This window comes from Vicugna pacos, chromosome 11 (assembly GCF_048564905.1).
Source record: "Vicugna pacos chromosome 11, VicPac4, whole genome shotgun sequence".
Classification (NCBI taxonomy): Eukaryota; Metazoa; Chordata; class Mammalia; order Artiodactyla; family Camelidae; genus Vicugna; species Vicugna pacos.
In genome coordinates this window covers 39,892,070-39,915,123 of record NC_132997.1, presented here as the reverse complement: position 1 = coordinate 39,915,123, position 23,054 = coordinate 39,892,070, and the positions used below count along the sequence as shown (strand labels likewise).

At 47.5% G+C, this 23,054-nt stretch overlaps 1 protein-coding gene and 1 long non-coding RNA gene across 4 annotated transcripts in view; both read left to right on the top strand.

Moving 5' to 3' along the window:
- Positions 1-23,054, top strand: part of LOC116282380 (ral guanine nucleotide dissociation stimulator-like) — a 162,480-nt gene that overhangs the window by 138,554 nt on the left and 872 nt on the right. The window contains exons 1-7 of one of the 3 annotated variants that reach the window (XM_072972324.1): positions 17,553-17,630; positions 18,919-19,036; positions 19,912-20,022; positions 20,656-20,849; positions 21,475-21,534; positions 22,488-22,681; positions 22,949-23,048. In XM_072972324.1, coding sequence (XP_072828425.1) covers positions 19,927-20,022; positions 20,656-20,849; positions 21,475-21,534; positions 22,488-22,681; positions 22,949-23,048 — 644 coding nt within the window. In that variant the 5' untranslated portion in view covers positions 17,553-17,630; positions 18,919-19,036; positions 19,912-19,926. Of the gene's footprint in view, positions 1-17,552; positions 17,631-18,918; positions 19,037-19,339; positions 19,500-19,911; positions 20,023-20,655; positions 20,850-21,474; positions 21,535-22,487; positions 22,682-22,948; positions 23,049-23,054 lie in introns of those variants that run through there. The other 2 variants (XM_072972323.1, XM_072972325.1) reach the window with 2 other exon arrangements.
- Positions 10,275-14,111, top strand: LOC140699776 (uncharacterized). Its single transcript, XR_012078015.1, has 3 exons — positions 10,275-10,328; positions 13,309-13,784; positions 13,920-14,111. It is a non-coding gene; the product is annotated as an uncharacterized lncRNA (long non-coding RNA).

The following is a 23,054-nucleotide window of genomic DNA, read 5'->3' as shown; positions in this document are numbered from 1 at the left end:
GCTTCATTTTGCATTTGTGTAATTTCAATTCTTTAATACTGTTGAGGCTTGTTTTATGGCATATGGCACATTTTAATAAATGTTCCAAGTGTACTTGAAACGTATATGTTGAGTAGAGTGTTCCATGAATTTCAATTAAATTGTTGATAGTGTTTTCAAGTTTTCTACATTCTTACCAATTTTCTTCCTACTTATTGAATCAATTACTGCGAGAAACATGTCTGTATTTTGAACTATAATTGTGGATTTCTTTATTTTAGCTTTCTGTTTTATTTTTTCTTGTATTTTGAAGCTTTGCCATTGGGTATGTACTTATTTAGTATTTTTAAGTCTTTGTAATGTCTCTTGTTGTTCCTTGTGTGACACTAATATAGCCATTCTAGCTTTCTTACGCTTGGTGTTTCCATAGCATATCTTTTTATATTCTTCTACTTTATTCTGTCCATGTCTTTACTTTTTTTTTTAATGGGGGTACTAGGGATTGAACCCAGGACCTCATGCATGCTAATCATGTGCTCTACCACTGAGCTATACCCACCCTCCATGTCTTTAAGTTTAAATTGAGTTTCTTGTACATACAGCACATTGTAAGGTATTGCTTTTCTAACCAATCTGATACTTCTGCCCTTTAATTGGTATGTTTAGACCACGTGAATTTATTGTACTTATTGTTCTGCCTTGGTTTAAGTCTACTATCTGTTTTCTATTTGTGCCATTTGTTCTTTCTTTTTTTTATTTTTTTAACTGCTTATTTTGAATTAATTTTTTATGCTTCGATTTTACCTCTTCTATTGGCTTAATAGCTCTGCCTCTTTTTGTTTTATTAGTTTTAGGAGTTTCTGTAGCATAGACAATATACACATTTAACTTTTCACAGTCTACCTTCCAATAATACTGTATCAGCTAATGTAGATTGTAAGAATCTTACAATAGCATACTTCCATTTTTGTTTTCCTTACCTCCAAAGAACTTCCTTTAATATTTCTTGTGCTACAGATCAACCGGTAACAAATATACTCAGCTTTTATTGTTGTTACCTGGAAAGGTTTTTATTTTATTTTCTTTTGTAAACAATATTTGATACACATGGCAGTCCAGGTTGATCATTTTTGTTTTAGCACTTTTACGATGTACCATGGCCTTATGATTTACATAGTTTCTGAAATTCTTCAGTAATTCTTGTCTTTATTCCTTTGTTTCTTTTTTCCTCTGGATAACTGTAAGGTTTTCTGTTAATAATATTTTGGTTTTCAGCTATTTGATTATAATGTGTCTTGATTCTGGTGCCGGTGGTGGTGGCAGCAGTGTGCACAGTCAGCCTGTTTTGTGTTTGTTGATGTTTTAGATCTGTAGCCTTATAGTTTTTATCACCTATGGGAAAAAAAATTGGCCATTATTTCTTCAAATATTTGTTCTGTGCTGTATCTCTTCTTGCTTCCTGGGTTTCCAATTATGTTAGACCATTGTCTATTGTCCCACAGGTCACTAGACTCTGTTCACTTTTTTCAGTCTTTCTTTTCCTCTCTTTGTTTAATTTTGAATACAATCTATTGCTCTATCTTCAAGTTTACTGATTGTTTTCTTCATTATTTAATCTGATTTTTATCTCATCCAGTGATTTTTTTTCAACATAGGTATGGTATATTTCATCTCTAGGAGTTTCATTTTGTTATGTCTTTTTCTATCTTTCATTTGCTTCCTTATTATGTTCATGCTTTCTCTCCTTGTTATGCTCATGTTTTCTTTTAAATACTTGAACATAGTTATAATAGCTGTTTTAATATTCTTATTTGTCAGTCTATCAAATCTATTACCGAGTCTCTTTGTATTGACTGATTTTTCTCCTAGTCATGTTTTCTGGCTTCTTCCCTGTCCAGTAAATTTAATTGGTTGCTAGAAATTGTTTTAATTGTTGTGTGTCTCATTTTTGTTTTCTTCCTTTGCAGCTTTGTTCTCATAGTAAATGAAGTTAACTTCAGTTCAGCTTGATCCCTTTGAGGCTCTTTTAAAGTTTTATTAAAGTGGGTTTAGAGAGGCTATATTCTAGGGAGAGTTCAGCTTTTTCATGAAGGCATGGCCCACTTAGGGCCTCTGCTGAATGTCCCCTGGGATCAATTAGAGCTCTCTCTTCTGGCTGGTCAGAACTCAAATGTCTTCCAGTCCTTTGTGAGCTGGGGAAGCATTCAGCTCATAGCTTCCTGGTTTGTTTCTATCCAGCCTCATGGAGTTTCATCCCATACATTCACATATTACTGTCCAACAAAGATTCATGGAAGTATCTATGGAGATTTCTGGAATTTTTTTCTTTTTTTCTTTTTTTTTTTTGTATAATCCACTCCTCTCTGAACTCTGCCCTGCAATTTCCAGCCACTTCAGATATCCTGAACTCTTATCTCTGGCTCCTCATCTAAGCAAGATTGCTGGGCTCTGCTTGGATTCCCCTTCCTTACTCCCTAGTTTGAAACATGCCTCCAGGAAGAAAGCTGTGGTGATCGTAGGGCTCAACTCATTTGTTTCCTTTCTCTCAAGTGTCACAGTTGTGTCTTGCCAGTTATTTGATGCCTGAAACCAATGGTTTCACACACTTTGCCCAGTTTTTTTTTTTTTTCTCTTTTGGTGCAATGCTAAATGTGGTCCTTTTTATTCCATTACAGCCTGAGGTGAAAGTCTGTCATTTGTTTTGATGATTTGTTTCTGGAGTATTTGTTTTGTTTAAATTTTTTTTTCCATCCAGAAATGGCTAGATATTATGTAATCAAATTGATTGATTTGTAGTCTATGACTTCTGGATTTTGAAGAACTTTGAAGTTAAAAGGGAACTCCCCTCTCCAAGGCATTTTATGCCATTTTTTCATGCTGATTCTAATCTTGTTTTCCATGCAGTTCATGTCCATGTGACCTTGCCTTGAACCCTTCAAATCTCTTTGCTAGGTCATATTTGTCCTGCCCTTCCCCTGGGAGTGGAACTTTTATCTCAAATGTATGAAGTGGGGTTAATCTGGCATTTTACCTATACTTCCCCAAAACAGCAATTTATGGCATAAGTTAGATGCCCTGAGTTCTTTTGGGTTTCATTTTTGACATCCAAGGCAATGGAAGGCTTTGGGAATTCTAAAACCCTTTCTATCAAAGTGTTGTCTTTGTCACATATTCCAAAAGCCTATTTTAAAACTCAAAGAGTACTTTGATATCTGTGCCCATTTGAAGTAACTGACCTCTCTTGAGACAGGACTGGGAGAAGGGCTTGGATGATTGGTCTGGGGAGGGCCACAAGGTACTCGGAAGTAAAAAGGGAAAAGCACAAAGATTAATATTTCAAAGCATGCTTCCACCACGCCCTCTGTCTTCTGCACTTTCTGACGCACCAGCCCAGTAACACCATCAAAGAAGAAAATAAATTTAGCCTGATCGTCTCTATTCCTCATTCTGGGGCTCACTGCCTTTTTAGGTCAGCTCAGAAACCAGCCTCTCCAAAGACTCCATCTACAACACAACCTCGAATCTGCAGGAAGCTCACTATGGACAATTCTTTTTAGAAATTGGAAAGCTAACCAAATGTAGTTTTGTTGGTTTATTTGCAAATTTTCCAGAATGTAATTCACCAGATTAGGAAACCTGTATTATTTAGAATAATTTTCTTCCTAATACTGTCACCCGTCTTTGAATCAACTCTCTTTTGGTGAACTTGGTTCAGTACTCTTCAGTACCATAACCAAAGATTTCTCACAGTCATCTATCAATACTATGTCTTCAGTTTCCAGCCAAATGACTCCATTTCTTGCTTCATAAATTATTTGTAATCAAGTTTTGCATTCCCTGTCTTATTTGAAATATCAGTTGAATTCACCATTTTATATGTCTTTTAAAATATCAAGCTGCTTTTACTTCTAGGGGGCTGCTTTTTTTTTTTCTAGTGGGCAGTACTCTTCCCATTAGGAAAAGTGATCACATAAAAATGAAGTAGAAAGCTTATCTCGAAATGCTGGAGAGGGTGTGGAGAAAAGGGAACCCTCCTACACTGTTGGTGGGAATGTAATTTGGTGCAGTCATTTTGGAAAACATTATGGAGATTCCTTAAAAAACTAAAAAAAGATTTACTATATGATCCAGCAATCCCACTCCTGGGCATATATTCAGAGGGAACCCTAATTCAAAGAGATACATGCACTCCACTATTCATAGCAGCACTATTTACAATAGCCAAGGCATGGAAGCAACCTAAATGTCCATCAACAGATGACTGGATAAAGAAGTTGTGGTATATATATATGCATACACACACACACACAATGGAATGCTACTCAGTCATAAAAAAGAATAAAATAATGCCATTTGCAGTATCATAGATGGACCTGGAGATCTTCATACTAAGTGAAGTAAGCCAGAAAGAGAAAGATAAATACCATACGGTATCACTTATTTGTGGAATCTAAAATAAATGAATAAATAAATAAATATACAAATGAACTTATTTACAAAACAGAGACAGACTCACAGACATAGGAAACAAACTAGTGGTTACCAGGGAGAAAGGGGGTGGGGAAGGATAAACTGGGAGCTTGGGATTTGTAGATACTAACTACTTTACAGAAAATAGATAAACAACAAAATCCTACTGTACAGCACAGGGAGCTATATTCAGTACCTTATAATGGCCTACAATGAAAAAGAATATGAAAGGAATATATATATGTATATATGAATCACTATGCTGCACACCGGAAATTAACACAACATTGTAAACTGACTGTACTTCAATTAAAAAAAGAACAAGAAGGCAAGCTTATCTTGAGCTTGGAAACTAAGACACTGAGTGCCCCCCTGTCAGCAGAGATGAAGGCGTATCTCCTGGCTTGGCAGCGCAGCCATCGGCCTCTCAGGCAGAGAACCCTGCTGCTGGACTCACAGAGTCTAAGGCAGCAACTGGCCTCCCCTCCCACCCAGCACTCCACTCTGGCCAGCTGATTGCCAGGCCTCTCTCTGTTGTCCTGGAGGAAAGGTTAGTAAACTCAGTCTGTGAGCCAAATCTGGCCTGCTACCCTCTTGCAAATAAAGTGTTACTGTACCACAGCCACACCCAATATTTGCCATATTGCCTGTAAGTGCTTTCATGCCACAGTGGCAAAGCTGGGTAATTACAACCAAGACCATTTGAACCACAAAGCCGAAAAGATTTCCTACCTGGCCCTTGACAGAAAAGTTTGCCAAGCCCTGTCCTACAGCACTGGGGCTGTGAGGGAATTTTGGTGTTTTCCTCTTTCTAGGTTATTCCAGAGACCTAACCTGACATCAAAGTGTGATTATTGCCCTCAGAACTCTTGGCTCCTCCATCCTGGCGGATTCTCATTTCCTACTTGCTAACAAAGCATAGCGTCTTAATTTGAGTAACCCCAGAAGCAGATTCTGACATATGGATATAAATGAAAGTAATTTATTTGGGAAGGGCTTCCTAGAAACCTCATTAAGGGTGTGGGAAAGTAAGATAGGAAAGGAAGTCAACATTTTATGTTATCAAGCAAGTTACCATTCCGAGCAACTGGAGGTCAATTTGCCATGGAACTCTGGAAGCCAATGTAGAACACCAGGCTCAGTGTTATGCCCGCAGAGTGAGTGAGCTGGGGTATTTATACACCAGTTCCGGCCTGTGATTAAGTAGAGGACTGCTATGAGGAGGGATGAGCTCTGTCACTTCTGAATTATTTTTGAAGGTAGGATGGGCTCCAGAGAATGTTCTCAGGCAATTGGATGCAGGTGCTGGCCTTCAGAAGTCAAGCCAACACACAATGGAATGATAAAGCTAAGCAGGTACAGGTAGGGTACTGAGAATCTGCTATGGAAAAATACAAGATACCAAGATAACTACCTGGAGGTTCTCAGGACGGAGGGTCTGGCTCCCAGAAGAAGAAAAACAAAAAGTTCCTTGTGAAACATGTAGTTGAAGAGAGGTGATCACTCACCTCTGTCTGTGTGATCCTGGCCAAGCTCCCTGCACTCCTGGGATTCAAGGTGCCCATCGGGACATAAGACTGAGGTGAAAAGACTGGCCTCGTCCCTGGCCCGGAGAGGGGTAGTGTTCTGTTTCATTTTATTTTGGCAAAATTAATGCTCAGGGACTGAGTCTGTCTTTGCCAGCAAAGTACTTAACACACGTTCACTGCGCTCATTTCACAAGCCAAAAAGCACACGGGATATCTCTTAAAAAGCCAATAAAGAAATAACATACCTCAAACCAATGAGAGATTAATCACACCATTGTTCCAGGCAAGGGGAGGTGGAAGGAATAAAGTCCAAATTTAGTCTGAGGTGTCCCTTTGTACAAGCTGGGAGAGCACAGATGCCTGAGCCAAACGCTAGCTGACGCCCAGCTGCCAGCACAAAAGGACAAGTCTCCAGTTGCTAGAGCTCATTGCTAGGGAACGAGGGCGCTGCTGTTAATGGGCAAGATGATCTCTTTGGGGAAACCGCTGAGTGGCCTTCCCCACTGCCAGTAAAACAGTCACCCTTTCCACGCAAGAGCTAATGCCCCAGACTTCGGAGAGCTGTTTAGATCAGCAAAGGGTCACCTGCCCAGACGAACACTCTCAGATAGCCCCACAAATGCTCAGCACTGACAGGCACGCCTCGTTTTATTGTGCTTCCCTTCATTGCACTTGGCAAATATTGTGGTTTTTACCAATTGAAGGTTTGAGGCAATCTTTCTTTGTCAGATGATGAGTAGCACTTTTTTAAAGCAATAATGTATTTCTAAATTAAGGTATGGACATTTTATAGATATAATGCTATTGCACACTTAATAGACTGCAGTACAGTGTAAAGATAACTTTCACTTGCACTGGGAAACCGAAAAGTTTGTGTGCCTTGCTTTATTGTGGTGGTCTAGAACTCAGCCTGTAACATCTCCGAGGCGCGCCCACATTGCTTCCTCACGTGCTCTCATCACTGAGCCCCCAGCAGGGCCGTCAGCAGCTGGGCTACTGGGTGCTCATCAGTGACAACAGGCCAGGTGATGACATCCTGACACAACTGACTTCACTCTTATATCAAAACAATTTTACCTCTAAAAACCACTTTTTTGGTCTCTGCCACAAACAAGTGGATTAAAACAACTTCATTTAAGTCATAAACAAGTGGATTTAAAATGATATCAAACCAATATAAAGCTAACTCATAAAAACCATGTTGGAATTCAAGTGTTGGAATATTTATTTTCTCCCCAAATGGAAATTCTATTATTTTTACTGATTATAACATTAAGAAATATTACCAAAGTTTTTTTTTAATCCAGAAGAGTAGAAAATAGGAAATTTAAAATCCTTCCCAAAGCCAGCCACATGCAAAAGTTTAATGTGCTATATAAATTTCCAGACTTTCTATGCACATATAGATTTATATTTTTATGTAGATGAACTCATAGGGAACATACTGGTTTTTAATCTGCTTTCTTTACTTGACAATACGTTGCGGGTAGACTGGCAGACATTAAGAGGCTTGAATCTACCGTATGCTTCTTAACAGTTACACGGTGTTCCATTGTGTGGTTATACCAGTGTGTAACCAATCCAGTCTTCATGGACTTTCATGCTTTTTCCAATGTGCCTATATAATAAATAGTGCTGCCAGGGAAATCCTTGCACATCTGTCTCTGCTTAGTTGGACAGTTGTTTCCAGAGGATAATTTTCTAGAAGTGGAATTGCTTGATCTAAGAGTATACACATTTCAACAATTTTGAAACTATTCTCAATTAAAAGATTGTATAAAATTACATGTCTAGTCATAGAAGGTGAAGGCCAGTTTCATCTAATACAGGGCACCTTTAACATTTTGTGAGTTATATTTTTCATGTCTTTTGCCCATTTTTCAACTGGGATACTCATTTCTTATTTGATTTATATGAGCTCTTTATGTATTAAGGATAATACCACCACCAAGATATTGATGCTATCAACAGTAAGCTCTGACTGATGGCATGACCAGACACATCACTTGCTTAAATTTACGTATCTCAAATTTACAAAAGGAACTCAGTGGTACCAGGATACCCCATAAAGAGATTAGATACCCATAAAGAGACTAGAAGCATTCTGCAGGACAGATGAGGGATAGATAAGATTCCCAGGTTCCTCAAAATCCTCTCCTGGAACGCACAGTTGCAGAAAACAAATCTGTGCCTGGGGCTGCATCATGTCTTCTGGAAACTCAATTACTCTCCTCCAAGGCTACCTTCTGTGCAAAAAGCTGAAGCACTTCTGCACCTAGTCTGGTCTGTGCTGAAAGCTCCTTAACAATTGGGGGACGAAATTACATACAGTCTGACTGTGGCACCCCCAAAGCCTGGCCAAGTGCATTTCTTGACCTCATTGCTGCATGACCCTTTTATCTCTAACATTAAAAAGGAATTGTTTAGGAGCAAAGAGGGACAGGGGCAGGGGAGAGGGGAGGACCAGAGGGCTTTATCTCCCTTATTCCCCATCAGCTCCCCTCAGGCCTTCCTCCTCCTCCTCCTTCATCATTATAAATAATAGATAATTACATTTTCCGTTGTGTTGCAGTGAAATGTGTAAATAAAAGCAACTTTGGAAAATTGTGATTTGTGTTGGTCTGTAATATACTATTTAAAGGAAAAGGTTGTGCAGTGCTATGCACATGTAGCTTGCAACAAAGTCCCTTGTGCCTCTTCTGGAGTCTCTGAAAGAGACATGGGCTCCCCATCTCGGGTGGACAAGTCTGCTCTGGGGCTGGAAACTGGCAGAGAGGAGTGGGAGGAGGAGCCCCCTCCCTGGCAAACCCTGGGCACCTCCAAGTGCCCGTATCACCTCTCACCAGAATTATTTGTAAATGACAAAAGGATCTGCTTGAAATGATACACCGGGTCCTGGCCTGCTGCCCGGGCACCCCCATCCCGCCAGTGCCTGTGGGAGGGAGGATTGCGAGCAAAAACAGGGGTCCCTTTCCACCGATGGGTGCTGGCAGTAAGTGCCCGCCCACCTCCAGCCGGACCACCTGGATTGCACTGGCTTGAAGTCTCCAGTTACTAACCTCAGTCTGTCCATCTTCGCATGTGTTTTGCTAAAGTCGATTTTTCAGCTGTTTGAATGTGGGTTTCAACAACATGACGGGTTAATTTCTGAATAGAAAATTTGAAAACAGAGAGTCTTTGTTTCATCCTTAAAAATAGAATGAAAATATATCTACCAGATATACTGTTTTCCTTGCTGCAAAACTCGGCCTATCAAATTTTACAGACTCTGTGGAGATGAATTGTTCTCCAAGGACAAAGATAGATCCTGGCTTTCCAAGGGCCCTGCCCAGAACTAAAGCAGCCGAGGGAGGGAGACGGCTGCCCCCAGCTGCCTCATCTCCCAGAAGGAGACCGGGGTGCGCCCTCAGGTCAACAGGAAGCAACAGGGGCTGTTCTGGTGCTATTTGACTTATCTATCCCCACCCTGTGGCTTCTGACTAACATTTTTCATTTCCAACATAGTTATGCATACGAAAGACCCCTTTTACAGATGCAATCACTGAGCCCCAAGACCTATGGCGTCTGGGTCCCAAGTTCCGCAGCAAGGTGGCCCCACAGCTGGGACCGGAGACCGAGCACCAGGAGGGCTAGGAACTAAGAGGACAGGAGGTCCGTAGTATTTCATCCCTGCCTGGGGCTTCCACCATTTGCCAGTGGTCCTAACACCAGGGGCCTCTCTTCTATGTCCCTGACCTACGCGCTTACCAAGATGAAGAGCACCGGGGAGGCAGCACATGGGGGGCGGGGGGCGGGGACGGCCCTGAAGCTCCAGCGCACAGAGGCCCAGGCCTGCAGCCCCAGCCGCCTACCCGCCGACCCCCTGGGGCCTCTGCACACCCCTCTCCACACCACACCCCGCCACCCCACGTGGGAGCCGGCACCCTCACAGCCATCCGGTCCGAGAACGGCCTATGGACGAATCCTACATCGGGGCTCAAATGCCGCCCCCCGCCTTGGGCCTTTCAGTGGGAACCAGTTGTCAGAGCAGTTAATTAGTTAACCATGTGTCTAGGGGACCCACCGTGGGCTCCTGGAAGGCAGGAACTATTTCTTGTACCTCTTGTAACCCCAGTGCCCAGCACCCAAGGGCCCAGCTGTGCTCCCACTCCTCGCGGCCAGTATCGCTGTGGGCGCCATTTCCTTTCTTGAGGAGCCGCAGCGCCCCCCGGTGGCGGGCTGGCTGTACTAAGGCTGCTCGCCGAGGGCGCTTCCGCCTCACCCCCTGCTGGTGGAGACCGGTTACTGCAGGAGTTGAAATGATCAACGGGTCACCTTCCGGGCAGGGCCCTCCAGCACTCCACAGCCAAGGTTAAAACGGGGGCGGAGCGTCAGAGAAGCAGGCTCAGTGCCTGTGGGATCTTTGGGCATAGAGACTGGGCTCTGTGTTGCTGTATCTGCGTGAGGCTCCTATTCTTCCTTTCCTGCAGTCCTTTTTCCCTTCCCGTGCTACCAAAATGCTCTTCCAGGCTCAGCTCAGGCACCACCCTCCTATGCTTGCAACTGCAGATATCTAGCTTAATCAGCCTAGATTCAAGTCCCAGCTCTGCTCGTTATCTGTTGTGAGACTATAAGCAAATTACTCAACTTCACTGGCCTCAGTTTGTTTGTCTATAAAATGGGGCATAATAATAACTGCCCTGCTGGGTTATAAGGAACAAATGCGTCCATACAAGTAAAGTGTGTGCAAGTGTACTGTTCCTTGGTCAGTTTCACCGCCTGGGGCAGGGACCTGGGGCGAGGTCTGATCCATTGTGTCCTCATATGATAGGAACTCAAAACGTCCCGCACCTGCCAAAGGCAGGGAAACAGTCAAGACTTTGACTTGGGTCGCAGTCAGCAGAGGGTCAGGAGAAGACCCTCATCCTAATCTGGACTACGACGCTTTCTCATTGGGTGGCCTGGGACACGCCCCACGCCTCCCTGGGCCTCCATTTCCTCATGAGTAAGTGGAGGAGGGGTTTAGGCTGTATTGTTACACGCCATTCAGACTAGGGGCCCCAGGACTCCTGATCTTTGAAGAGGAGACAATTTAGGAAAACAGCTTACAACAAAAAAAATCACTCTTACCCAAATGATGAAGGTAACACTCAAGGATGCCCCATTGCTGACCAAAGACAAGGCTAGACACTAACCCTACAAATTCCCATTCTTTGCCTAACAAATGATTAGCTGAACTGTTTCACTCCCACTGATCAACTGGACAAAATGCCTGTTAACTACACTTTGGTTAAGCTTCTCTCCTTCCTCCAGGCCTGTGAACTGTGGCCCATTCTCTGCCTGGGGCAGCATACAGCCTCTCCTGACAATTGACTGGGCTCAGGGTGAAAAATTTCCTAGCCCTGTCACTCCTCTCTATAATAGAAAACCACTTTTTGCCTAACTCTTTACACACATGCATGCTCCCTATGGCAGTAGTCCCTTTCCCCCTTGCAATAATCCTTTCAAATAAAATCTCTCCTTACTACAAACAAAAAGAAGAATAAGAGGATACAATTTACCCTCAAGCCTTTTCCTTGGCTTGGCTAGACTTTTAGCTACAGCATAAGGCCCCCCTGCTCAGGGAAATAGATAAGAAGTGTATTCCAGAGAAGAAGGAGTGAAGTTGGCCTTGAGAGAGCAGGGAGCAGCTCTGGGATGAGGGGGAGAGATGGAAGACCTTCTGCTTCCCCAGGAAGGATGTATCTTTTTAGGGTGAAGCCAGGGAGCAGAGACACCTCCTGCCTGGGTCCAGGTGGAAACTGAAAAGGAAACCCTGGCTGTGCAAAAAGGGGATGGGGCTACCCTGGTGCACTAGAGGAGAGTGGAGGTGGGGGGTGACAGGAACAGGAACGCAGAATCAGCTTTAGGCTTTTGCATCCTGTGTCCAGCCAGCAACACTGCAGCACTGCTCCTGACAGCTAGGGGACTGGCTACAAAGTCAAGTAAACTGAGTGATTCTTCATGTGGGGAGTGCGAGGTCCTGCTTTCTGGGAAGAATGCCAGAATATGACATGTGGAGGAGCCTTCAAAGGTTAAAAACATATTTAATAAACCTAGGATTTGAATCAAATAAACAACGAAAGGCAAAGCTCAACCAGTTCTCTTGGAGATGCAGAAAAGCTGGAGGGAGAAAGTGTACGGTAGAGACCTTGGTTCAAATCCTGAGAAGGGTTGCTCTAAAAAGTTTGGCCATGTTATTGGAACTGTTGACAGCAGGCAGGCCATGCATGCAGGTCAGCAGGTCACATACAGGGTCCAAACTCCCACCACTCTTTGAGGAATTGATTAACCCCTGATACAAATGGCCCTTTACAATTATTCTCATGCTTTGTCTTAAAATTTTCACTTCTAAGAATCTCTCCTAAAGAATTAGCAGTAGATGTGCACCAAGATTTCTTTTTTTGTTTTGGTTTTTTTGTTTTAATTTGTTTGATTTTGGAGGAGAAGGCAATTAGGTTTCTTTGTTTTTTTAATGGCAGTACTGGGGATTGAACCCAGGACCTCAGGCATGCTAAGCACACACTCTACCACTGAGCTATCCCCCCCCCCCACCTCAAGATTTTTTTTTAAGGAGATTTATTACAACATTCTTAGCAACAGTCAATAACCGGAAGTAATCAAAGAAGCCAACAATAGGGGATAGAAATGGATCCATGAAATGGTACCTCGGGCAGCCTTTACAATGGAGATGTGGGAGAAAGGCATGGGAGTTTGCAATATGGTCAGATACAGTGACTGGTGATTTTTTTGGCTTATTTGTACTTTACTGCCTTCCCACATTTTATATATAAAGATGTGTATCTTTTTTATTGAAGCATAGTCAGTTACAATTCTGGTGTACAGCATGTTTCAGTCATACACATACATACATATATTCGTTTTCATATTTTTTTCATTATAGGTTACTACAAGATATTGAATATAGTTCTCTGTGCTATACAGTATAAACTTGTTTTTTTTTTTTAATTCTTTTTTTTAATGGGGGGAAGTAATTAGGTTTACTTATTTATTTTTTGAAGGAGGTGCTGGGGATTGAGCCCAGGACCTCATGAATGCTAAGAATGCACTCTACCACTTCAGTGATACCCTCCCCTAGTTGTTTATCTATTTAATATATAATAATAGTTGCAAATCTCGAACTCCCAATTTATCCCTTCCTATTTCTTTCCCCCACCCCCAACCCAGTTAGGATAAGTTTGTTTACTATTCCTAGGAGTCTGTTTCTGTTTTGTAGATAAGATCAGTTGTGTCTTTTTTTTTCAGATTCCGCATATGAGTGATATCATACAGTATTTTTCTTTCTCTTAAGATGTATTTTTTTGATCAAGTAAATAATTAAAAGAAATTTACCTATGGCTGAGGTCAACCACAGTTACAACCACAACTGGAATCTAGTGAAGCTGAACTGAAAGCCTCATCAGTAAGTCATCTGCGATCCAGATATAACTAATACCTGCTGAACATCGTCTGTGCCAGCTTGTTTTCCACCTACCTGCTCCTTTCATCCTCACAATAATCCTAGGAGGTTGGTATCATCAGCCCACTTTTCCCATGGGGACTCTGACACAGTGAGTGAGTGATTGGACCAAGGTGCCGGGACAAATTTAAGGCAGAGAGGTACAAACTCTCAGAGTGCTGATGATTTTGACCTGAAATCTGGAGCAGCAGACATGTTTGTCTGAAGAGCTTAAAATTCATGTTTTGACTCCAGGAGGAAAAAAGAACTCGCTCCTTGTGGGACAGTTATGGAGCTGAGTGTCTCAGGCAGTTTTGCTGTGGCACCAGGTGAGGCACTGATTGTTGCCCATCAGGGTATGTTATTCTTGCATATTTAAACATCCTGAAACGACTTGCCTAGCTCAAAAGCATCAGAACTGTCAACACCTGTCCTCTTTTCTCCTTGCCCTTTCCCCATCATAGGCTACACTTATAAATCCAAAGGAGGGGAGGATCAGCTTGATACCAAGAAATGTAAATGTTGGAAATTTCTGTTCATGTCCTGGGAAGTTGAAGATGGAGGAGCTTGACTTGGACACAGTGAAAGGAAAGACAGATGACTCTACAACTAAAGAACAGAGTGGCCACCCCTTGGGAACCCTCCTAAGCCCAGGGCCTGTCTTCTGAATGTGCTGACCGTTCAGCACAAGTGCCTCTTCCCAATAGGAACATCCCTGGGAGCCGTGTGTGTGGTGGGGCGCGGGGGTGGGCACAGCAGGTCTGTGTCAGCCTCTGAGCAGCTGGAGAGCAGTGTTGGCTAAATCCTTTCTGTAATTACTCTTCCAGGAGTCACCCTGGGCTCCCCGCCTACCTTGTCTCCGACAGAGAACCGCCGTGAACATCCGTGGACTAACGGCCCTGTGACATCCCACAGCAGAGATCTGTTTAGCTTTTGTTTGCAGAGCTCTCCTGAGGTCTGTTTAGCCAAAGAACTCTTCTTCCTGGAAATAACTCCTCCCTCCTGTTCCAGGGACCATAGTGAGCTGGGACGATGCTGCCGTCCGGGTGATCTTGCCGAACAGCCTGCTCTCTGCCAAGCCTTGTGCTGGCAGAGGGGCTGACCTTACCTTGGGGCCTACACGCCTGCTGGGGAGACAGGCATAAACACACAAATATAAAATCATGAGTAAGGCAGTTATTGGGTGTACTTGATACAAATAAGGGACGGAGCTGCAGAGTCCCCTGGGAGTGGAATGGGTGGCAGGTCAGGAAGGCCTCCTTGAGGAGGAGGCATAAGGCCTGGGTTTGAAGGATGAGCAGAAGTCTTCACTCCTGTGGTGGGTAAGGGCAACTCCTTCTCAGAAGCTCCCAGTAACCATCTGACCAGCACTGAGACCTGGACCCTACCTCCAGCTAGGATGCTGGAAATACCTGAAGCGGGAAGGGCAGACCGAGCTAACGTCTGCTCACGCTCTGCCTTTGTCACCTGCAGCCCCCTCCTTGCTAGGAGCCTGGAGGTCCAGGAGAGAGGGCACTGGTTGTGCTTCAGCCAGACTGGCTATTCACTGGGACCTGGCTTTGTCCTTTGAGTTCTGTAACCTGCCCAGGGAGGAGCCCCATGGGTGTGGCCACTGGCTTGCTCAGGTGATGGGGAAAGGAGGCTGCGACAGGGCTCCAGACTGGGCCTGGCAGGGCCACAGTTTGCTTCTAAAGACCCCAGGCTGTGGAGGAGGTGCAGGGAGGCACTGAAGTTCGTGCGACCCTGACCCTGGACCAATCTTCCCCTTGGACAGGTGACCTCTCTCTCTGCCTTGGATTTCCTCTCCTGCCTGTGACCTGAAACTCCTTCAGATCTTCTTCCTGTTTTTTAACTGCCCCTAGCAAGCACCCACTCCATCCCCACTGATTTTTCAGCTCTTAACCCTTCTCAGGCAGGTTTTCCATGACGCAGCCCCCTTCACATCACTCGCAAGCTCAAGGTGACACCACACAAATCGGAAGGATGGTACTGATGCAGCGAAGTCACAGAAGCCCCACAGCAGAGAATGAAAGATGAGCAGGTAGAGAGGAAGGGAGATGGGGAAGGGCCACGGATCCTAGAGGACCCCACTTCCCTTTGCAGTGGTCTGTTGAAAGGAAAAAAGTCAACCAAATTCACCAAATGCAGCCACTTCTGAGGGCAGCAGTTGAGTGGAAATGGTGACGGGGGGAATGTCACTGGTGGACCAGTTCACTGAAGAAGGATGGACAGGATCAGAGATGGCTGAGGCTGGAGCTGCGGGGTGCGGTGGGTCTGGCCTCCTCATCTTTGCTGTCAGCTCTGGCCTCTATGTACACACCTCATATAAATGAAATCACACAATATTTGACTTTCTGTGTGTGACTTATTTCACTAAGCATGTTTTCACAGTCTACCATGTTGTAGCATGTATCAACATTTCATTCCTTTTTATGGCTGAATAATATTCCATCGTGTTTAAATACCACATTTTATTTATCAGTTCTGCTGTTGATGGACACTTGGGTGGGTTCTACTTTTTGTCTCTTGTGAATAGTGCTGCTATACACATTGGTACACAGATATCTGTTGGAGTCCTTGGAATAGGTTATACTTAAAAATAGAATGGGGGGAGGGTATAGCTCAGGGGTAGAGTGGGTGCCTAGCAAACACGAGATCTTGGGTCCAATCCCCAGTACCTGCATTAAAAATAAGTAAATAAATAAACCGAATTACCTCTCCCTTCTAAAAAATGATTGAAAAAATCTTTTTTTTAAAAAAGTATGATTAAAAAAAAAAGTTGAGAGAAGAGTGTAATCATCTCCCAAGTAGCTGTAATAGAGGAGAATGAATCTGACTCTATGTTGGATCTGTTCCTTCAGTTGTAACCACTGCGCCCTGATTTCTAGACTCAGTCTTGCTGGCTCTGCACCTTCTGTGAAACAGTGTTGCCTTTAGCCTGAAACACACAGGAGAGCCTATTCTCCGGGCTCTGACCCTTAAGGATGTTAGCACTTCTGCACTTAGGGGGAGATGGCCAGTTGCAAAATAGAGAATAACCTTTGTTTTGTTGGAAGTTTACAGGGACACCATGACCTGGCCCACGTGGACGGCTGCAAGAACAAAGAATTCCTGCAGCAAGAAGTTTGCAACAACCAACCACACCCCCTCCCCTACTTTTTTATATTAAAGGAGCCTGTATTCTGACTGCAGCAGGATGGTTCTCCAAGACATTAGTCTGCCGTCCTCTCGGTCTGCCGGCTTTCTGAATAAAGTCACTATTCCTTGCCTCAACAACTCACCTCCCAATTTATAAGCCTGTCAAGCAGTGAGCAGAACGAGTTTGGACTCGGCAACAACCCCTTCTGCCCTCCCACCCACCCCAGCAGCTGGACTATTTGAATCCCCTGAACATCCCTGTGCACTTGCTATTTGCTCCACCAAGAATGCTCTTCTCACAGACAGATAAATCCATCACAGCCGTTGGAGCAGAGTCTAGACAAGCCTCTGACAGTGTTTGCTTTAAAGGGAAGGAGGGATGGGGTAGCAGCTGGAGGGAGGGGGCACGGGTCCAGCTCCAACAGAGATGTGAACATACTGATGGTCACTCTCCCCACGCTGGGCTGTAAGCTCCGAGCCGGCAGGCTCTTTGTAGGTTTCATTCCCCGCAGTATTCCCAGTGCCTGGAGTAGTCCCAGGCATGTTGAAGAAAAAAAATTAAGGTGACTTGCAGCAGCCACATAGTGAAACAGAAGAAGTGAGGATTTGCCGCCAGGTGACTCTGAGCACTGAGCCCTGAAAGACCAACCAAGGAAACTGAAAAAGGAGAGGGGCTTGTGATGGGCGGGGCAGCATCTGAAAGCCCCGCCCACCGCTCTGGCTTTCCCTCTTAATTTCCCTTGAAAAACCAGCAGGGAGGAGGGGCTCTGAAGGTCTATAAGGCCTCTTCTACCAGGTTGACAGGGGGTGACAGAGCCCTCTGTGGTCACATGCAAGCTGGTGGCAGGAGGAGTCACAGGGCTAGGCACCGGGAGGTTGCCCAGGATCCCGGGCCCCTGCACCTTCCCCAGGCAAACCCTGGGGCCCAGGACACTGCAAAGAAGACTCCCAGGATGATGGAAAGAGCCGGGGTAGGAACTGAGGGCCAGGGCAGAGCAACTTGCAGCATTTGAGATAAACCTGAAGAAGTCATCCAGGTAATGAGCTCAATGGGCTCCCAGCCTGGGGCTTTTGAAGGTGGGGCAGGGGGTGGTCCTTGGAAGAACAGACAGAGGCCAGAGTGGCTGGACTGAGGGCAGCAAGGCCAGGTGGGCTGCTGGCAGGAGGACGGGCTTCACGTCTGACTGAGAATTGGGGCTTTTCCCCAAAGTGCCTCTGAGAGATTTCCTGGGTGTTAGCAGAGGGACAGGAACAGATCTGTCTTTTAAACATCCCTCCCTTGGGTCAGAGAGAGTGAGAAAGGGAAGCAAAGAGCATGCATCCAGGACAGTGTCAGTGGTGGCCTGGACAGGGAGGGGGAGGGAGATACAGAGAGGTGACGAACGCATTTGGAGTTGGGACCCAGGGACGGGGAGGAGCTGACTGCATGTGGGGTGAGGAGGAAAGAGGGAGCAGACAGAGCCCCAGGTTCTGGTTTGAGCAGGTGGGGAGATGGAGATGCTGCAAGGATGGCGGAGGGGTGGGAGGAGAGTTCCAGAAGGCAGCTTGGGGCCAACTGAACCTTAGGCACTTATGAGATTAGATCAAATCTGATACACGTTCCTCATGAAATCACTGGGAGGAACTGATTACCGAGGAATTCCGACCGAGGCTGAGGATCTCCTTACTCCAGCGCATACAAATCCTGTTGTTCCTGGGGAAGGTGACTGTTACACTGGGGCTGGAACTTGGGGGGAGGGATGTGAGGACAGGAACATAGAGGCAGCACCAGGTGAGACTGTCAGATCTCTCTGGTGACAGCAACCCTTCAACTGCCATCTGTCCCTGGACCAGTGTGTGTCCAGCCAGAGAAGATGACCCTGCCAGGCCGTGTGCCCGGGAAGGGGACGGCCTCCCTGCCCCCAGCACTGTGGTTCTGAGTGTGGACAGTGGAACCAGACTGTGTGGGTCTGTGATCCCAGCTCCAGCCACTGCCACCTGCATGGCCTGGAGTCACAGTGCTCTGACCTGCTGGCCAAGGCTTGAACCTCCCTCATCAGGTTTGCTTTGGAAATTAGAAACCCTCAGACCTCAGGAAGCTCTTGCACAACCATTCCATGTGGGGCCAGTTTTCTGCAGGCCACACAGAGTATAAGCACTGGCTTACATGTGTGCACAAGCACACACACACACACACACAAACGCATAGACACACGGGCACAGTGACATTAAGTAAGGACTATGGGCCAGGATCAGGAGAGAAATTGATGTTAGGGTGGTAATAAGACCAAAAAAAGGGGGGTTGGAGGCATCCCCTACCAGTGACATCACTCCCACACTTGTCAGGTCTTATCCCACATGCGCCTGAGGACGTCCGTAGAAGCACGAGCTAGAACCAGCCCCGCTGTGCAGGTGGGGAGCCCGTCCTGGAGAAACACCAGGGTAAATCCAGGATGGAGAGCAGGTAAGAATGAGGAGTGGAGTCTGGAAGCCGGGGCGGCTCCTCACAGCTGCAGGCAGAGCCACCCCGGGAGCCGTGGAGCGGGCGGGGCGCTGTAACTGCGGGAGCGGTGGGGCTGCGCAGGGAAGGGGGTGCGCAGGCAGCAGCCCGGAGGGCTGTGTGTGGAGGTGCTGTCTGAGGAGGGGGTCCAAGGAAGTGGACCCCAGGAAGTGAGGTCACTTCCTTGACCACAGACCCCAACAGAAACGGAACCTGGTTACCAGGCACCCACATTCTAGTGACAGCCCCAGAGCCAGCTCACTTGGCTGGAGACAGTTAAAGAAGAAGCATGTTCTGCTCCTGTTTCACAAACTCCAGGGGCTTCTCCGCCAGGAAACCCTGGACTGAGAGGTTGTTCAGTGCCTTTAGGCGTTGGTTGAATCCTCAACCCCAACGCCTCTGGTCTTTTAGGAGGAGGGCACCTAAGGTAACACTGGGTGGCCTGGAGCAGGCCAGTCCTGGCCCAGCCTCCGCTCGAGGCCGTCCTTGTGCAGGCCCACTTCCCCTCATCTCCATGTCGGGGAAGGGGGACCTGAGGGGAGGTGTCCCCTCTGGGTGGGAACAGGTTGTTGAACACTTGGTAACCTGGTGGTCCTGTCATGGCCACACCCAAGGACAGGGCTGATAAGGGGAAAAGAGGACTCCTGAGGGGCATCTTGTCTGTGCCAGTGGGAATCCAAGGCCCTCAGGTTGACAGGTTTTTTTGTCCCTGATGGAGCCCTGTGCAGAGTGGTGTGTGTGTGTTGGGACTGGAGATGTCTTATGGGTCTGAGAACTAGTCAAGACAACCAGACAGGGCTCTGAGGTTCCTGCCTGGCCACTGGGCACTGTGTTTTCAGGACTCCACACAGGGGATGAGACAGGACCTGGTCCATGGAGATCCCCGCTCCACCTCCCTGCAGGAGGCACAGGTGCCCCACAACAGCAGCAGAGCCCAGGACGCGCTCAGGGTGAGTGCGAGCGAGGAGACTCCACACCCAGGAAGCCCTGGGTCCCACAGCTGCCCTGCTCCTCCCCTGGGCTCCCTCTTAGAGACCTGCTGGCAAAGGGATCTGATCCCCGTCTCCCCCACCTGCCCTCACAGCCCAGGCCCTGCCTTGGCCAGATGCAAAGTCAGTGCCCACATATGAATCAGAATTTCAGAAAGAGACTTTGACAGAAGTTCAGTTTATATAAGTCAAGAGTGTTTCTGCATTTTTCTATGGATTGTCCTGTTTTGTCTCGATTCCCTACGTGTCCACATTGGCCTAACAATCCTGAGCCCTCCCACCCCGGGATCAGCCTCTGTGTTCTCATCTCTAGAATGGGATGCTGTGACAGCAGTCACAGGGATGATGCAGTGCATGCAGGAAGGGGCCGGCACTGCGGTGCTGACACAGGGATCCGAGACACTGATGCATTTCATCATCGCCCTTCGCCCCTGGTACTGGTGATGCCGAGAACCTTGAATCTGCTCAGGGTTCCCCTGTTCCACCTCAGGCACAAGACTTTGAGGCTTGAGGATTCGGTCTAATCTCCAGCCCCAAGTGCCTGGGGGTCCCCGGTGCTGCCTCTGACTCATGTCTCTCCTCTTTCCAACCCAGTGGGGAGCTGGACCATCAGGGAGCAGGGATGAGACCCACAGGGTGTGGAGCCTCCAGCGACACAGACTGGAGAAGCTGGTGGCAAACCTGGTGCCTGCCATGCTGGGCGGCCACCCCTCCTACTTGCGCACATTCCTGGGCAGCTATAGATCTTTCGCCACCGCCCGGCAGGTGCTGGACCTTCTGTTCCAAAGGTGAGCACTCTGTCCGCATGGGACATTGGTGACTCCACCACCTACTAGCAGTGACATGTGGGATTGGCACTCAACCTCTCTGAGCCTGTTTGCCCCTCTGCACACTGGGGTCAAGAGAGCATCGGGCCCTGGGAGGGTAGGAACGGAGGGGGTCTTTAATGGAAAGTGCTTTCTGGGGACCTGGCCCCTGGAAAGGGCAGCTGGAGGGGCTGTGGGTGTGCTAAGTGGTCACTGTCCTCCTGCCCATGAGGAAGCCCCTGCCTCCTGTGTCACTGGGACTTTGGCCTTGAGTGGAACTGTTTTCCCATGTCATAGGGGATCGGTGATGCCATTAGCTGTCCCTGTCCTGGCAGAGTGAGAGCAGGGATCCCTGGGGGGGGGGGGTCCCAGGTCCACTCAGATGTGTGCTATGGGATTGGTTGGGCTCATTCATTCCTCAAATATATAGGAAGGGCCCCGAGGGACAGGGGCTTTTCTAGGAATAACCATCATTTAATGCATCGAGCAGACAACAGCCCTGCCCTCCACGGCTTCCATTCTCCTGGGATCACACTGTCACACTAGACAGCACATCCAGGTAGTGTCCTCAGGACAGTCCATGTGACGCCTTCGTGGTCTCCTCTAGATACGGATGCATCCTCCCTTCTAGCGATGAGGACGATGGACCCCTGCACCAGCTGAAACAGTGAGTTTCTTTGATTGAAGCGGGAGGGACTCCTTCCCCCAAATACTGTGGGAAGCTGTGGGCTGTGTGGATGGGCAGGAGTGGGCGGAACCCTGCATCCCACACATCCTCTGATTCTGGCTTGAGAGCAGAAGTCTTAGGGCTTCTCCTGGCAAAGAGGAAAGGAGACCCAGAGAGCTGCGGATGGGGCTGTGGTGCTGTGAGGGGCATATGGGAGGTCAGAGGACTGAGTCAGCCCCTAAAAGAACCCACAGCCATCCCCTCTTCATCCCAGCCCTGCCCCCACCCCTTTCTGGGACCCAGAACGCAAAGGGTAGACAGCATCCTGCTCACCATCATCTAGTGGAGCCTCAATGGTGGGGACTCAGCTGGCGCTCAGGGGACCCCGTGAGCCTCAGGGGACAGCTGAGCCCACCCTGTGGAAGCTGAGTGGCAGGGGCAGGAGGAGACCAAGGCAAGGTCCCTGGAGGGTTAGGCAGCAGGCAGGTGCAGGAGCTAATGTCTGAGGAGTGAGGAGGCCCGGGGGAAGCCTGGGCGGCAGACACAGCCTGTCTGTTCCCTCCTGGGTCAGACACTCATAGAGCAGCTCCCGTGTTCCCAAGAGGGCAGTGACCAGAGCAGACAGCCTTCCTGTCCTCACAAAGGTACCATCCAGTGGGGAGGGGCAGGGAGAGGGACAGAGCAGAGTGACATGTGTCCCTGAAGAGGTAGAGAGGTGCCCATACTGCTGACAAAGGGCTGTCCCTTCAGAAGGCTTGTAGCAGCCCCTCCTCTGTGTCCAGGCCCGCCTCTGCCCAGACGGCCAGGTGACATGGGATGTGGAGCAGAGCCAGCCTCTGGATGGAGAGGAGCCAAAGGCAAAGAGGCCCAGGTCCCTGCAGGGCTGCTCTGGGAGCCCAGTGTGCTGGACAAGGCCCAGTCACTGACTCTGCTGTCCCCCTCACTACCCCCAGGGCCATGACCTCCATCCTGGGCACCTGGTTGCACCAGTACCCAGAGGATTTCCACCAGCCTCCAGAATTTCCCTGCCTGAAGACCGTGCTCGCCTACATAGAGCTGAGCATGCCTGGCTCTGACCTGAAGCACTGGGTCCACTTTCTCCTGGCAGAGCTGGAGCACCTGGAGCTTCCGGACACAGAGGGTGATGGTGAGGAAGATGCTGGGTGGGTGATGGGGTGAGTGGGGCGGGGAAGGCACTGAACCACACAGATTAGAGCCTCCCAAGGCTGGAACTGGCTCAGGAGCAATGAGGAGGCTCAGAACACTCATCCCCTGGACTGCAGTCTGGGAAGACTTCCTGGGGGTGGAATCATGGACTGGGAGTTTATTGATTGGCAGTGAGGGCTCCCCTGGCTTTGGGAGACACGTGGGAAAGCAGTCCTATTGATGAGAGTTTCCCTTCCTGGAGCTACAGCACCAGCTCCAGAACCCGCTGGGGAAACCCCTCTGGATGGAGCGCCAGCTCCAGCTCTCCTGCCTGCGACAGCACCAGAGCCAGAGCAGAGGGACACGCGGTAAGT